The 16245-nt window shown below is 41.9% G+C and overlaps 2 protein-coding genes across 2 annotated transcripts in view; both read right to left on the bottom strand.

The window, feature by feature from the left end:
- Positions 1–16245, bottom strand: part of LOC139343199 (uncharacterized) — a 198360-nt gene that overhangs the window by 115498 nt on the left and 66617 nt on the right. The gene's annotated exons all lie outside the window — the stretch shown is intronic.
- Positions 1135–10522, bottom strand: LOC139343218 (immunoglobulin gamma-1 heavy chain-like). Its single transcript, XM_070980722.1, has 7 exons — positions 10474–10522; positions 10070–10386; positions 7097–7151; positions 5238–5531; positions 4732–5001; positions 1650–1949; positions 1135–1493 (listed from the first exon to the last, which is right to left on the bottom strand). Exons 1-7 carry the CDS (start codon positions 10520–10522, stop codon positions 1135–1137), a joined length of 1644 nt encoding a protein of 547 aa, XP_070836823.1.

Raw genomic sequence — 16245 nt, 5'->3', positions numbered from 1 at the left:
GAAACAGCACTGAGTTGTTGCTTAAAGATGGCCTCTGTCATGTGTGTCATTCATTAAACAGTTCATCTTTATGTATGTGTGGTGGAGCATTTAAAACACACAAAGTAGCACATTTTCTACGCTTGGAGACGCTCTTCACTCTGCTGCTGCTAAATGTTCATCAGCCACACATGAGAGGAGAAGATAAATGGATGCATTCATTTGGTCTCCCTTGTCAGGATCATGTTCTCTGCACAAAGTGGACCAACCTGGAAAAGTTGGCAGTCCATCACAAGCACAGACAGAAAATCACTAACTGTCAGATGAATATCTGCAGACAGTTTAGAGTCTTTTCTTCTTCATTCTTGTCAGTGAAGATGAGAAGAAGCTGTCGCACCCACAGAGAAACTATGCTAAGATGAGTAAATTGCTAACTGAGCTTTATTTGAGAGCTTGTAGTCTTCAGTCCTCAGAAAAGGCCCGCATGTTTACCTTGCGCAGGCTGAATATCATGCTATAGACGAGAGAGGATATGAAGAGGAATATGAAGGAGGAGGTTGTGGACCACAGACTGCTGAACTCATCCTCTTCAACGGCATCGCCTGTGCAGCTCAGAGCAAAACTCAGTTTTGACACTGGAAAAACATCTAAGAAGAGGAAGGCATACGTGGTTAGATGACAAGTGTGTGTGTGTGCGTGTGTGTGTGTGTGTGTGTGTGTGTGCGTGCGTGTGTGTGTGTGTGTGTTTGTGTGTGTCATGAATAGTTATATAAACTCGAAAAAAGCATTATTCACTCGTGGATCACATATCGTATGTGGATGTTTCTCCAGTTCAACAGTGAACAGTACAGTGTACTACTGTGACTTTGCGCTTGCTTTTCAGCTTGTTTTAAAAATACTGATGTCATTCATGAAGGTGTAACACAAATGTATTCATGCAACATTTATTTGAAACAGTCCGCACACTTGTCAAGCTGTTTGACACTGTGACAAAGACAGATTGAAACACAACACAATGACGAACAAAACTACACTGACATGTTGACTCTTACTTGTACAATCACAAAGACTGCTGACAGCACAGAGTGCACAGCTTCCCGTGGCAGATACAGAACAACACATGAGCACAAAAGACCACATTTAAAGCTGAATCTACTATTTGTCACATTCACACGAGTTACCCTGAGCCTTAGACACTTCTCGCACTGTTGTGGAGTCATTGCTACCAGCAGGCCAGACGTTGCACTCAAACTTCAACTCCGGACTGTTCCACTTTTCCTTGGTGGTGGTGTAAACACTTGTAACTGAGTAGCCATTTTTAGTCTTCTGTGGGAGGGAGTTAATGCCATAATTATAGATGCCAGTCTTTTGTCCACTATGTTCTGACCAGGCGATGTAGTAATCCTGCTGCACAGGACTGGAGACCAGGCACACCAGAGTGACCTCAGCTGAGTCTCCTTGCTTGATGACCTCCTCTGGGAGGACGTGGACCGTCACACTGGGCTTCCTTCCATCTGAAAGAGACTCTCAGTTTACAAAGGAGGATCATATATAAGTTTTATGTTTGCTTTACATAGATTATAATATATGTTTGTATGCAAAGGGTGGCTGCCTCTCCAGACTTACAGATTGGTGTTCTACCAACCAGTCTCCATCACTCACTAACATACCTCCTGGCTGGACTGTCAGATCTTGATTGACTTCAGTCATATCGTCTCTAATGGCAGAACAGCGCACTTTGTTGACTCTCAGCCACTCGGTGCGACTACGCGTCATCGTGCTGGTTTTGATTTTTCCCTTGGTTGATTCAGCAATGTTGTCGGTCACCTTTTGCCCATCAATTTGCCAAAAGATCTTAGTTTCATTTACATCGGTCTCACTTTGTCCAGTGACGATGCACTCCAGCTTTGCCTGATTGCTGCTGAAAATGTCTTTGGGACTTGGTTGGTTCAGTGTCACTGTGATAGGAGCTACATAAAGGAGAGCAACAAGCAGAACAACACATGAGCACAAAAGACCACATTTAAAGCTGAATCAACTATTTGGTACATTCAATCGAGTTACCCAGGGCCTTAGACACTTCTTGTACTGTCATGGAGTCATTGCTGCCAGAAGGCCAGACGTTGCACTCAAACTTCAACTTCGAACGGTTCCACTTTTCCTTGGTGGTGGTGTAAACACTTGTAACTAAGTAGCCATGTTGAGTCTTCTTTGGGAGGGAGTTAATGCCGTCATTATAGTCGCGAGTCTTTTGCCCACTATATTCTGACCAGGCGATGTAGTAATCCTGCTGCACAGGACTGGATACCAGGCACACCAGAGTGACCTCAGCTGAGTCTCCTTGCTTGATGACCTCCTCTGGGAGGACGTGGACCGTCACACTGGGCTTCCTTCCATCTGAAAGAGACTCTAAGTTTACAAATGACGATCATGTACACGTTTTATATTTGCTTTATATAGATTGTAATATAATGTATGCGAAGGGTGGCTGCCTCTCCAGACTTACAGATTGGTGTTCTACCAACCAGTCTCCATCACTCACTAACATACCTCCTAGCTGGACCGTCAGATCTTGATTGACTTCAGTCATATCATCTCTAATGGCAGAACAGCGCACTTTGTTAACTCTCAGCCACTCGGTACGACTACGAGTCATCGTGCTGGTTTTGATTTTCTGGCTTGTTGATTCAGCAATGTTGTCGGTCACCTTTTGCCCATCAATTTGCCAAAAGATCTTAATTTCATTTACATCGGCCTCACTTTGTCCAGTGATGATGCACTCCAGCTTTGCCTGATTGCTGCTGAAAATGTCTTTGGGACTTGGTCGGATCAGTGTCACTGTGATAGGAGCTACATAAAGGAGAGCAACAGGCAGAACAACACATGAGCACCAAAGACCACATTTAAAGCTGAATCTACTATTTGGTACATTCAATCGAGTTACCCAGGGCCTTAGACACTTCTTGTACTGTCATGGAGTCATTGCTGCCAGAAGGCCAGACGTTGCACTCAAACTTCAACTTCGAACGGTTCCACTTTTCCTTGGTGGTGGTGTAAACACTTGTAACTAAGTAGCCATGTTGAGTCTTCTTTGGGAGGGAGTTAATGCCGTCATTATAGTCGCGAGTCTTTTGCCCACTATATTCTGACCAGGCGATGTAGTAATCCTGCTGCACAGGACTGGATACCAGGCACACCAGAGTGACCTCAGCTGAGTCTCCTTGCTTGATGACCTCCTCTGGGAGGACGTGGACCGTCACACTGGGCTTCCTTCCATCTGAAAGAGACTCTAAGTTTACAAATGACGATCATGTACACGTTTTATATTTGCTTTATATAGATTGTAATATAATGTATGCGAAGGGTGGCTGCCTCTCCAGACTTACAGATTGGTGTTCTACCAACCAGTCTCCATCACTCACTAACATACCTCCTAGCTGGACCGTCAGATCTTGATTGACTTCAGTCATATCATCTCTAATGGCAGAACAGCGCACTTTGTTAACTCTCAGCCACTCGGTACGACTACGAGTCATCGTGCTGGTTTTGATTTTCTGGCTTGTTGATTCAGCAATGTTGTCGGTCACCTTTTGCCCATCAATTTGCCAAAAGATCTTAATTTCATTTACATCGGCCTCACTTTGTCCAGTGATGATGCACTCCAGCTTTGCCTGATTGCTGCTGAAAATGTCTTTGGGACTTGGTCGGATCAGTGTCACTGTGATAGGAGCTACATAAAGGAGAGCAACAGGCAGAACAACACATGAGCACCAAAGACCACATTTAAAGCTGAATCTACTATTTGGTACATTCAATCGAGTTACCCAGGGCCTTAGACACTTCTTGTACTGTCATGGAGTCATTGCTGCCAGAAGGCCAGACGTTGCACTCAAACTTCAACTTCGAACGGTTCCACTTTTCCTTGGTGGTGGTGTAAACACTTGTAACTAAGTAGCCATGTTGAGTCTTCTCTGGGAGGGAGTTAATGCCGTCATTATAATCACGAGTCTTTTGTCCACTATATTCTGACCAGGCGATGTAGTAATCCTGCTGCACAGGACTGGAGACCAGGCACACCAGAGTGACCTCAGCTGAGTCTCCTTGCTTGATGACCTCCTCTGGGAGGACGTGGACCGTCACACTAGGCTTCCTTCCATCTGAAAGAGACTCTCAGTTTACAAAGGAGGTTCATAGTTTTATATTTGCTTCACATAGATTGTAATATATGTTTGAATGCGAAGGGTGGCTGCCTCTCCAGACTTACAGATTGGTGTTCTACCAACCAGTCTCCATCACTCACTAACATACCTCCTGGCTGGACTGTCAGATCTTGATTGACTTCAGTCATATCATCTCTAATGGCAGAACAGCGCACTTTGTTGACTCTCAGCCACTCGGTACGACTACACGTCATCGTGCTGGTTTTGATTTTCTGTCTTGTTGATTCAGCAATGTTGTCGGTCACATTCTGCCCATCAATTTGCCAAAAGATCTTAATTTCATTTACATCGGTCTCACTTTGTCCAGTGACGATGCACTCCAGCTTTGCCTGATTGCTGCTGAAAATGTCTTTGGGACTTGGTCGGTTCAGTGTCACTGTGATAGGAGCTACATAAAGGAGAGCAACAGAGAAAGACATTTCTTAACTTTTGGAAATTCAGCACAACAGCAAAGACTCATTCTGTGTACTATTATATCAATCACAGTGTAAAAGTACAGTAGTATTATGTAATGACTGTAGTGGCCATGTACCTTTAGAGGTCTTCTTTGTATATATTTGTTCTTTGTGTGTCACCTCACATGTGTAAACAGCTTGACTGTCCCAGTCTGGTTTCTTGACCTTCAGGACACTGACAGCTGAATACCTTAAACTGGACTCCCATGTACTGAAGCCATTTACAGAGTTTGCATCCTTTTTCCATTTGACTGTCAATTCTTTCGGAAAAACATTCTCAATTGTGCACACCAGAGTCTGAGTGTCTCCGCTTGGCATTGATAGCAAAGTTACCTTTGGAGGGGCCACTAAGTTTGAGGAAGAAAGAGAGCAAATGGAGATTTTTACATTTTAACTGATATCAGTGTACAATTATTCATTTTTGAATTTTAAGAAAAACATGTAAAATACCAGACAGATGAGGGTAAACATGACAAACAGAAATTATTGCTGAACATTTTCAAAGAAAATCAAGATGAACAAGGTGACACATGCTGACTCATTGGCATAAGAGAACCATGATAGGAAGTTAAAAATCACATACTTTTTTGCACTTTCAAACTTTTCTGGCCTCCAGGGTGAGTCACAGAACAATCAAAAGACTTCCTTGAATCCCAGTCAGATTTTGATACTTGGACCAAACTGACTCCTGTATATTTGCTGTTTCGCTCTGCTGTAGGATATTGTACAGAAGTCAGGCTGGTCCCACTGGCATCGGTCCACTGGAAAGTCAGACTTTTGGGGAAGAAGTCGTGTGCAAGACAACCAACAGTGATTTTATCATCAGGTCCAGATGTGCACTGGACCAAAGGGAACAGAGTTGGTGATACAGTTGTTGCTGTGAAAGAGGAAACGTGCAAAAAAAAGTATAGGTCAGTTTAAGAACACAGATGATCTATACAGTAGCTTGTCTAAAAGCAAATAACAAATATTTTTAGAGAAAACAACATGCTCCTTTATTGTCTTTATAACCATGTAATCATTATAACAATGACAGAAACAGTTGAAATGTTAAAATGCTGCTGCTGAAACATTAAACATACTTGCACTACAGTGTGTTTTTATGTTGATCAAACAGTGGCACCGGTATTTAAAACTGCACTCTTTGGTGAAATATAATGAAACAATTCTATTTTATTTTTCTCATTTCTGGCATTGATCCACTGAAATGGGCTCTTTGGGTAAAAGTTGTTCACAGGAAAACGACATTGATTTCATCTCCAGTCTCAGAGTTGCACTGAACGGCAACAGATTAGAATAAATAATCATACAAATTATGTGATATAGCCATGAAATAGGTAACTTATTCAGTAAAGGTTTAGAACTCAGCTCAGTGTAATCATTTATTTATTGATTGATTGATTGATTGATTTATTCATGATCATTTCAACTTCTTTCTATCATGTTGTAACATTTTGGGTCTAATATTAAAAATCATTAGAAATATCAAAACGCCACCCATTTTTGGGTCATTTTATAAACTGAAACCTAAATTATTCTTGACTATTTTGCAGGGAACAAAGCCCGGTTTATCTTAAAAAACGTTAGAAATAGATTCAAGTCAATTCAACTGAAGAAGAAATAAATGTTGATTTATATAACAGATATAAATCATCCAGAAGTTAGCACACAAACAACTATGGGGGTATCGCCAATTTGTACAATATAGACAAGTGACAAAGAAAATATTATTATTGCTATTATTATGTTTACAAAAACTAAACAGACTGGAATTGACCATATTAATAGATTGGCTTCCATCAGCATGAAAAAAACCCACTGCATTGTCAAATCAAGAGCTTCTAATTATTATGATAACTATTAATATTTGATTTTAAGTTTGATGAACATTGCATTCTCCTTTTTGTTCAACAGTCAATCTAAAAACATAATAAAGTTTTTTTTTTTTCTTAGAATTACAGATCACCTGATGTGAAATGATTCCTCTAAAACTTGAATAGATAATTAATAATAAAACCAACAGTGCTAATGAATGGAAACACATACGAATCCTGTATTTAATCACATTAATAAAATGTATATTCCTCTGTTCAGATTTGTGGTAACTTCTTCTAAAAAGGCAGGTATGGTGGAGTGCGATCAATATCCACAGTCATAAAAAATGTTTTGAAGAATAATGTGAATTAAAAGATGCTGACTCTTCCTGACCAGCAATTACAATCCAGCTGAATAAAATCTGAGATTAAAACAAACTGTTTTTTTGCTAAATAAGCTCTTTTCGAACGAAACAGCTGCGTTCAAAACATCTGTCTGCTCTGTTCACCACTTTGTTCAACATGTAAATCTAAATAAGATCACAAGTGAAACTTCTCGACCACCAATAATCACATTAAAAAGCAAAATAAAGCAGTCACTAAAAAATGTTGTTTATATGGGACTTACCTGAAGATACTGTGACTTCAGTCCCACGACCCCAGTAGTTAAAATAACCACAGTGCTGCATCTCCATTCACTGCCTGAACAAAAACCTGACGCACCAGAAAAAATGTGTTAAAACCTCATGAAGTGTTTGAAATACACAGAAATCCTTGTCAGTATTAAGCCCTGGTGTGATCCTGTGACGTGTGTTTTGTACTGATTCTCAATCACTTCTTTAAATTAAGATTAACTGGAAGAATACATTTACATCTGTGCACCAATTGTGACTTTAAACTACTAATAAACAAACTTTTAACAACTAATCCGCAATTTAAAAATGAAAAATGCAGTTTTTACCTCATATTACAGTGAGAAATCCTTTGGCCTGTCCTTTCTTTGCGTCTCAACAATGAGAGAGTGTAAGATTATTGCTCTGAGGTTTTTGTAAGGATCCATATCTCAGTGCCATCGCACACACCTGCCCATCACAGTGATAAACACCAATACAAAAACCAAACACTGTTTGATGTACTGGAGACTCAGGGGACCTGTACCGTCAGCCGAGGGTAAGCATAAAACAAAACTTAAATTCTAATAAACAAACATATTTTATGTGACAAGTTGCTGAATTGAGCATTTGTATTATTCTTCCTTTTCAATCAGTTTATCATTGTTTATAATTTATAATCCATCTTTAACTTCCATTAATACTGCATACCATGACATGCTTTATGGATATATTTAATGTGAAGAACTGAAATCAAAAATGACTCCAAGGTCATTTTTTGGACTTTAATTTTTTTTTACTTTTAAACGTTGATGCAGCACCAACCCACTGAATGGTGGATACATCCTCGATTCAGACCATAATGTTGAAAGAAACTGCAGCACCAAATACTACCGTATTGTTTTAAACAAACAAAAACAGCATTTTCAATTTAGTTTTGTTAAAAAGGACACATACATAAATATATAGACCACATATTTGTTTTTTTTATGGATATTTAAGTAATATTTAATATTTAAGTAATTTAGAGTTTGGTTCATTTTGGCGCTTTTTGCAGCCATCAGTCGATATTAGGGGTCAATAAAGACTAACGAAATGTTTTATTGTTCTGACCGATGAAGTGCTGCTCAGCCTCATAAGAAGAGATGATCAGCCTGATAATGTGAACTCCACTCTTTGTCTCAGCTGAGGACAAGTTGTGACAGAAGTGTGGACAGATGCATCACATATTCTGAATTAGGCCTTATTTTAAAAACAACTTGTATAAAGTGGTTTTGCAGCACTTTCTGTCAGTCAGTGTCACGCTGACAGTGGTTTGTGTACAGCTCTGCGACTTCCTGTTTCACTGTGGCTGTCGAGCACAAAAACAAACAAAATCTTTGACATCTGTGTCATGACTCATCCACTCCAGTCGTTTCCCTGCAGGCTGTCTGATCCAGGCTGTGTAGTAGCTGCTAACAGAATAAGAGACCTGACAGGTGATGGTCAGACGTTGACCTGGCTGCACAGTCACAGAGGCTGGCTGTGTCAACTCTTCACACTTCACACCTGTTGAAAAAAGAAATGTTTTGGAACAAATGATCAAGTTATACTGCAAAAGAAGAACTGTTGACTTTGACAAATCCAGAGAGCCTCACATCCAGCTGCCAACAGCAGCAGCAGAGCTACAGAAAACATGGTTGATGTTGAAAGCGTGCTGTGAACTCCACTGACAGCCTGATGTCAAGTTTTTATAGCTGAGTAACAAGGAAGCTCACTGAGTTTGCATAGAATCATTACAATGATAATAATCATTATTACTTTTCTTAAAGTGAATATGAACATGAATCATGGACAATGGAAAACATATTCAATAAAATCAGCATTGCAATAACAATGATGATGTGCAGCCATGGAAACAAAAGGAGCAACCACCAAGAATGTAGCTTCCAACAAGCCATGTTTACAGTGTGTTTAGCATGTTTTCAAATCATTAAAACACACTTTAAATATGATTTGAGCTGTTTTCCTGACAGAATTGATTTACTGTCAGCACCTCCTTCATCACATTCATGATTCACATCAAACATATGAGCTTTGTTGCAAGTGCAGCATTTATTTATTTATTTGTTTGTTTGTTTGTTTATTTATTTATTTGCTCATTTCCTGTATTTCCTTCCTGTATTTGCTGCAGACAGAAATACAGTGACACCAGCCAGGATCATGAAAATAGTCTTCAGTCTAATGCTGCTGGTTTGCATAAAAGACTTTTACTGGTTTCAGTGTTTGCAGATGTTTGAAACAATAGACACAAGCTTCAGGCTTCTTCATTAAACATCATCCGGTCTGGTTTCTAGTTTTCTTTTTTTCAATCAATCTTTATTTCTGAATAAAAATAAAATGTATTTCTGAATATAATTCCAGCCCATGGACAGATGTGGCTGCTCTTTCTTTATATCAATGCACAAATAACTTTATTGACTGTTTTGTTGTATCAAAATGTGAATATTCTCCCGACATCTTGAAAAAGTTACAATTCTCCTGAAATGTCACTTTAAAGTCAGTCATACATCAGTGGATCTCAAATGTCTCTGTGTTGAATCTTTTTGAATGACTTGACTTGAGGACATTAATCATGGGAGACAGTGCAGGTCTATCAGCCCACTGAGGACGAGAAAAGACAGATTTGTTACCCAAAAGTTCCAGAACTTTTTCATGTTTGCAGGATTTGATGTTCATACATCTAACATTAATATGTTCAGACTGAATTTGTTGAAATGTTTTGTATTTGTAGTTTAATTTCAACCACAAGATTGTTGTCTTTAGCTCTTTTATGAAAAACTAATCTATAAATAGTTTATTGGCTATCAAAAAAAAATAGATATTTGTATTGTGAAATATTGAAAATATACTGAAACATGTAGGAGAGAAATACTTCATGCTTGGGATCCACCAGCCTGAAAGATGACGACTGTAGGTTTTTGTACAGCTGCTCAACCAACTCCAGTCACTGTGGCTCTCGTTTGTCGAGCGCAGTAATAAACAGCAGAATCTTCAGTCTTCAGACTGTTCATCTGCAGATACAGCTGCTGTCTGCTGTCGTCTCTGGAGATGGTAAACCGGCCTTTCACTGAATTAGAGTAGTCAGTGCTGCCACCACCATAACTGATCGTAGCAACCCACTCCAGTCCTTTTCCAGGAGCCTGTCTGATCCAGGCCATCCAGGAGCTGCTGAATGTAAATCCAGAGGCTGTACAGGTCAATCTGTGAGATTCTCCAGGCCTTTTAACCACTGCTTCAGATTGTGTCAGAGTCTGACCATCAACACCTGTCAAGAGGAATAAAAACATCAAGTGAAATAAGCTGATGACACAAATAAAAGCTATATTAGATTCAGATCAGTGTAGATCTTCACCTGCCCAGCAGAGAGTTAAAAGCAGCAGTCCTGTCTTGTAGTCCATCATGTTAAACTGTGTGTCCACTGTTCTCTGTCCTCCTCTCTGCAGTCAGATAAGTAGAGGTGGAGGACATGTGAGTTTTGCATTGACTCCTCCTCACAGTGTAGAAACAGCTGGACTAGAGATATTTAATGAAACTGGGGAATTCATATCTAAGAGTCAACACTCCAAGGCAGCTGTTTGTCTGACATGTTTTTATTTGTGTAAAATGAGTCTCAGTGTTCAATATACAATCACATTTATTCTAACATGCGCATGCGTGGCGTCTGGCAGCTCCTCGCTAGTTTCAGATAGTTTCAGCTCTTAGGAAAACTCCTATTAAAGTTGTATTACTTTTTAGTGGTTTCAAATCTACGTTCTACTTCTTAATAAGTGTGTCTTTTAATCGGGCCGTCGCTTTTAATGATCGCACCATCCGATCACTGTATTTTTACTGAGATTGTGTGAACCACTGCAGCACACCGCTATCAGCCGAAAGCTCCATTCGTGCGGCGCAGGTTTTTTTTTACTAAACCTCTTTTTTCTGGGTTCTCTTATTGCTGTTTGGCATTTCTACTCACTATATTCTGGAAAAAATTCCCCGTGGAAAACTCGGCCCATGGCTGACAGCATTTTGACCTTTTATTTTTAACTTAACTTAAAGAGCCGGCTCGTTGTCAACACCTGAAGCCAACCTCACCCGCCCTGCTTACCGGACACCTAATCTCCTCACCAGGCCCAATTTCTGGGCCCTCGCCGGTAAGTGCCCACTCCACAGAAAGTCAACAAGCAGATTATTCTGTGGTACTGCCATCCTAACGCCATGGACTCCTTTTGGAGTCCTCGCGCATAAGTTTTCACCACACTGCCACAAACTGCTTCTGATGCCCCACCAGGCGAACTGTCACTGGATGAAAAGTCACATTTTCGTCAATTTCCGTCACTGTAAATTGCCGTGGAAGCTCTCTCTCAGCCACTGTGACCATGAGGTGTTAAAATGCAAATGTAAATGCTGCAAAGCTATACAAATGCAAATTGGGATTTTGTGTGTGTGTGTGTGTGTGTGTGTGTGTGTGTGTGTGTGTGTGTGTGTGTGTGTGTTCTGTGCCTACAGAATACAAAGATTTTTTTTTTTCATGAGGATTTAAAAGTGTGTTTAAATAATTTTATAGGTTACATACAGGATAAGTGTCCTGACTCTCAAAGGTCTTTAATTTTCCACTTAAATTGCTAAATCAAAATTCTGAAAATTAAAGCATCTACAGTTCTTGGACACTGGTCACAATTTTTCACATTTTGCCACCACAACACCAGATGAACAATGCTTGTGTGATTAGCTTGCAAAATTCCAGCAGAGTAAGTCCACTGATGATTCTTTAAGTAGGAATAAAAAGGGAATACACCAAAGTAACTTTTCTTTTTTTTATTTTCGATGATGTCACTTTAAAGAAGTTTACATGTTTTATAAAATATTCAGGTACAAAAATAGAAAATCAAAGTACCTTACAAAATCACAGCATGTTTTTCATTCTACGCAACAAAAATGGTGTCGCGAGAAATTCCCGAGAGCGCGACCTCGCATATGATTGGACGCCTCCTCTGACGCAATGACGTCTGCAGAAAACGACCTCGGCGTCTGTGAACGCGAATCGAGCTTGGATTACAACAGTTACGTTTCGGGTCCTGCTAAACTTTAACTCTGTTCATACAATGGCCGGACGTCGTCTTCAGTTCATCCCAGAAGGCACTCCTCTGCGACGAGTGGACGGCCTGGCTGCGGAGCGACCATATCCAGAAAGTCCAAACAATTTAGAGAAGAAACTGCTGAGCGTCTTCAGTGGATTGTCTCGGCTGCTAACGCAGCTGATGGCACAGTTGGCGAGAAGAATGGCCGTGAAAAAAAGCCAGACTGCTCGCTCTGGAGGAGCAGCCTCGACCGAACTGCAGCTGCGGAGACGAAGAGACGGGTGCGTAAGTTACGCACGTAATGTTAGCATTTAGTACCACATTGTGCAGTTTTTAGGGCGCCAAACCTTTATTATTCTTATTGCACTACGTTCCGAACGTTTGGTAATCGTTCACGTTACATTTAACATTACAATGTATTTTGTATTTTAAAGGAAAAGGTGTGACGTCTGCACAATAGTGACGGACAGGCGATATGAACCTGAGCAGGGGTAAGTTAATAAAATGCACAGGAAATATTCTGCAGAATATAAGTAAACGTAAACGTTGCATGACCTGTTTGTACTTTTTGCGTTTTACAGACTAAACTCGCCCCACAACGAAACGGTGACGTCATATTTGATGGCGACTTTAACTGGGAGTCCAGACATGGATGGTGTGGACAGCAGTCTTTTAAACCCTTTCTGTTGTTTCTTGTTGTTGTTTTTACTGAAGCCTGTCTTAATTATTTCAAGCCAATATATATTTTCTTCCAGCGGCCTGTAAGACATATTATGAGATGGTGTGGAGGAGCTTCAGGTATGCCCATCCAGCTCTTTCAGTTCAGGCAGCAGCTGTGAAGATTTCAGCTCGCAGCAGACAAAGAAGGAAGCGTGTAAGAGTCCCATGAATGCTGCTTTATTTTCACAACAATGTAAAAATGGGCTGAATTTTATTTATTAGCTGCATTGGTTTTGACAAACATGCTCACATATGTTATCATGCGTTAATGTTTCTTAGGAGTACTAATATTATATTAATACCTGTATTTACAGCTGCTGGAAGCAAGAAGGAGTGTCCTAGCTCTCCAAACTCTGCCAGACACTGCAAGACCGGCTGGAGAGCGACCCAAAGTATGTGGCGACACACCGCAAGAGGCTTCGCATCGAGTCCCCTTCAAAGCGACAGGCGCCAACTCAGTATGACCCAGAGGCAGCAAAGAAGCATTTCCAAAGGCCTTAGACTCTTTTTCATGCACCATGGACCAGCGGCATGGCCCAACCCAGAGACTCTTATCAGTGAACCCCTCTGCACATTTCCTTGCTTTTTTCCCCCAGTAGTCACTGATTTTACTTGTTAATGTGTGTGTCACGATTTCATTAAAGACTTTTTTTCAAAATGTTTCTGTCAACTGCGTTCTTTGTGTTCTACTGTGTGGTAGTGTAGAAGGTGGATTGCCAAATAAATCAATGAATCATCAATCAAATAAAATATATATATCATTTATATTTTATATATATATATATAAATATAACAATATAATAACAAATTTTAATATATTAATTTATTATATAGTATTTAATTTAATATGTATTTATTATTATTATTATTATTATTATTATTATTATTATTATTATTATTATTATTATTATTATTATTATTATTTGTGGCGCACAGATGACCAATAGCAGCAGAGTTGTCATCCAATCACATGATCACTCACTCATGTGATTGGAGTTGCTATCCAATCACATGATGGTTTCCTTTTAAAATGCCTGTGGAATCATCCAATGGTTGTTTGTGAAGTCAGCAGGCCAGCCTGAGTAGATCAACGTTGGTAGCATTCATGTGCTAATTAGAGCTATTCGCACCTTCGCGAAGGCGCGATTAACCCCGCCCCCCGCCGACAGATGGTTCGTTTCCGACAATTTTCGGAGCCGGCGAAGTTCCCCGTAAACTTGCCATAAATTGCCGAAAATCAACGAAATTCGCGGGGATTTACGGGTCGAAAATGTGGTTTTTCATGCAGTGTGTCACTCTACCACAAAATACACCTTTGCTGCCGCAGTTGTTCTCTGTCTTTCCAGCTACCGCCATGGCTTCAGCCCCGTCTCCTGCGGCTAACCTGCAGCTCCCCAGCCTCCACCTATGTCCTACACCGGCTACCCCGACCTCACCTGAGGACAACCTTCTGCTCACCAGAGCTAACAATAGAATCACTTACCTGACGGAAGAAAATCACCGGCTGGCTGCAAAACTCAAAGACAGTGAGCTTCTGCTGTCTCGGTGTATAGATCTGGCCCACAAGCAGTTCAAGAAGATCTCTTCACTCTCGGCCACGCTCCACGACACGATCTACTGGAATCCCTCTGGCTGTCCGCGGCTGTCCGACCTCATCACCTGCGGCTCACCGCCCTCTCCAGCGGCGGCCACTCATGTTCATGCTCATGCAGGCTGAGTGGATCAGGGTCAGAGCTAAACCGAAGATTCCGCCGATCCACTGTTCCACTCCAAACCAACCGGCATCATCTCGTCTCTGGACTGACGTGTTTCGGGGTGCCAAAATAAAATCTTCGGCTCCCGGATCAAAGTCATGCCTGGAGCTGGAGCTCTCAAATCGCTTCGGGCCTCTCTCTGTCACTGCTCCCGCAGTGCACACGGCGGCTGCTGTCACTCCGCCCGAGGCGAGTTCCGATCGGTCTGCTGTCCGGTCCACTGTCGCTCACCCGGCAACAGCGCCTGCTGAGACTGCTGTCCTTCCGTCCACGGTGGGTGCTGACAGGGCGGCTGTTCAGTCCTCCGTGGGTCTCTCTCCCTCTCCAGGCCCCCGACTTCCTCCACCTCCGTCTCCTCCCGGCGCAGGATTGTAAAGGAAGCGGCCCGCAGGGCGATTCACTCAGGTGGTTCGCGCCGCCCTCGGCCCTCAGCCGCTGCCGATACCCCTCCAACTCCTCCTCTGGCACTGGCCTCCCATCTGCCTGCAGCTGACCATCCTGCGCGTGTGGACAGGGCTGCCAACGCGAACTATTCTCCACAGCTCTCTTCCTCTTCATCCCCTCGCCCCCTCTTCTCTCCTACCACTCTCATAGTGGGAGATTCTATAATAAGGAATGTCCGGAGCAACAGTACCGGTCATTTTAAATAAACTTCCCAAACTTCTCCATTCGTCCCCTTCCTCCATAACCCGGGTCCTGGTTCATGTGGGATGCGTGGATTCCTCTCGACAGCAGGCGGAGCTGATTAAAAATGACTTCCTGGCCCTTTTTAGATTTTTAAAATTCATTGGAAAGAGAGTCTTTTTCAGCAGTCCTCTGCCAATCCATACCCACGGAGCAGGGCGTTTTAGCAGACTCCTCTCCTTCAACTCCTGGTGACAGTCCACCTGTAGAGATTTTAACTTTGCTTTTATTGACAATTTTAACCTGTTTTGGAACCGTCCCTCGTTCTACAGAGCTGACGATGTCCATCCTAGCAGGCTTGGCAGTCGTACGCTTACGGCAAACATTCAACACGCTGTCCAAAATGCTCCACGCGACTGACTGCTTGCCTGGCACACCCCCTTGCTGGAGTCCTCTTCATCTACGCCCACATCACCAACTACTCACAGCCCAGTCTTCCATACCAGCTCCCCCTACAGACCCCAGCCACCACTGCCACCATCACTGCCACCTCCACCAGTCACCTTCCCCATTGAAACCATCGCTTTACAGCGCCACATCACATCACATCCCCGCTGGCGTGGGGTGAATCCCCATCATCTACGGACCCTGCATCGAGCTCTGCGAACAGCTGATGCCTGGATATACTGGTCCCTGCCAGGTTTGGTCTTGTCAACACAAGATCACTGGCAAATAAAACCCATATTCTGAGGGATTTCTTCATGTCTCGTGGATTGGATCTTCTTTGTGTAATGGAGACGTGGCTGGGTACTGGTGATTCGGCCTGTATTACTGAGCTCTCACCACCGGATTGCTGCTATTTTAACTGCCCGCGGGCGTCGGGTCAAAAAGGGGGTGGAATAGCAGTTGTTTTTAAAAATGACTTTAATTGTCGGCAGATTTCCCTGCAATCCTCCTTCACAAGCT

Source organism: Chaetodon trifascialis, chromosome 15, assembly GCF_039877785.1.
Source record: "Chaetodon trifascialis isolate fChaTrf1 chromosome 15, fChaTrf1.hap1, whole genome shotgun sequence".
Taxonomy (NCBI): Eukaryota; Metazoa; Chordata; class Actinopteri; order Chaetodontiformes; family Chaetodontidae; genus Chaetodon; species Chaetodon trifascialis.
The sequence above is the reverse complement of the archived record's forward strand: the minus strand, read 5'-3'. Positions and strand labels throughout refer to the sequence as shown.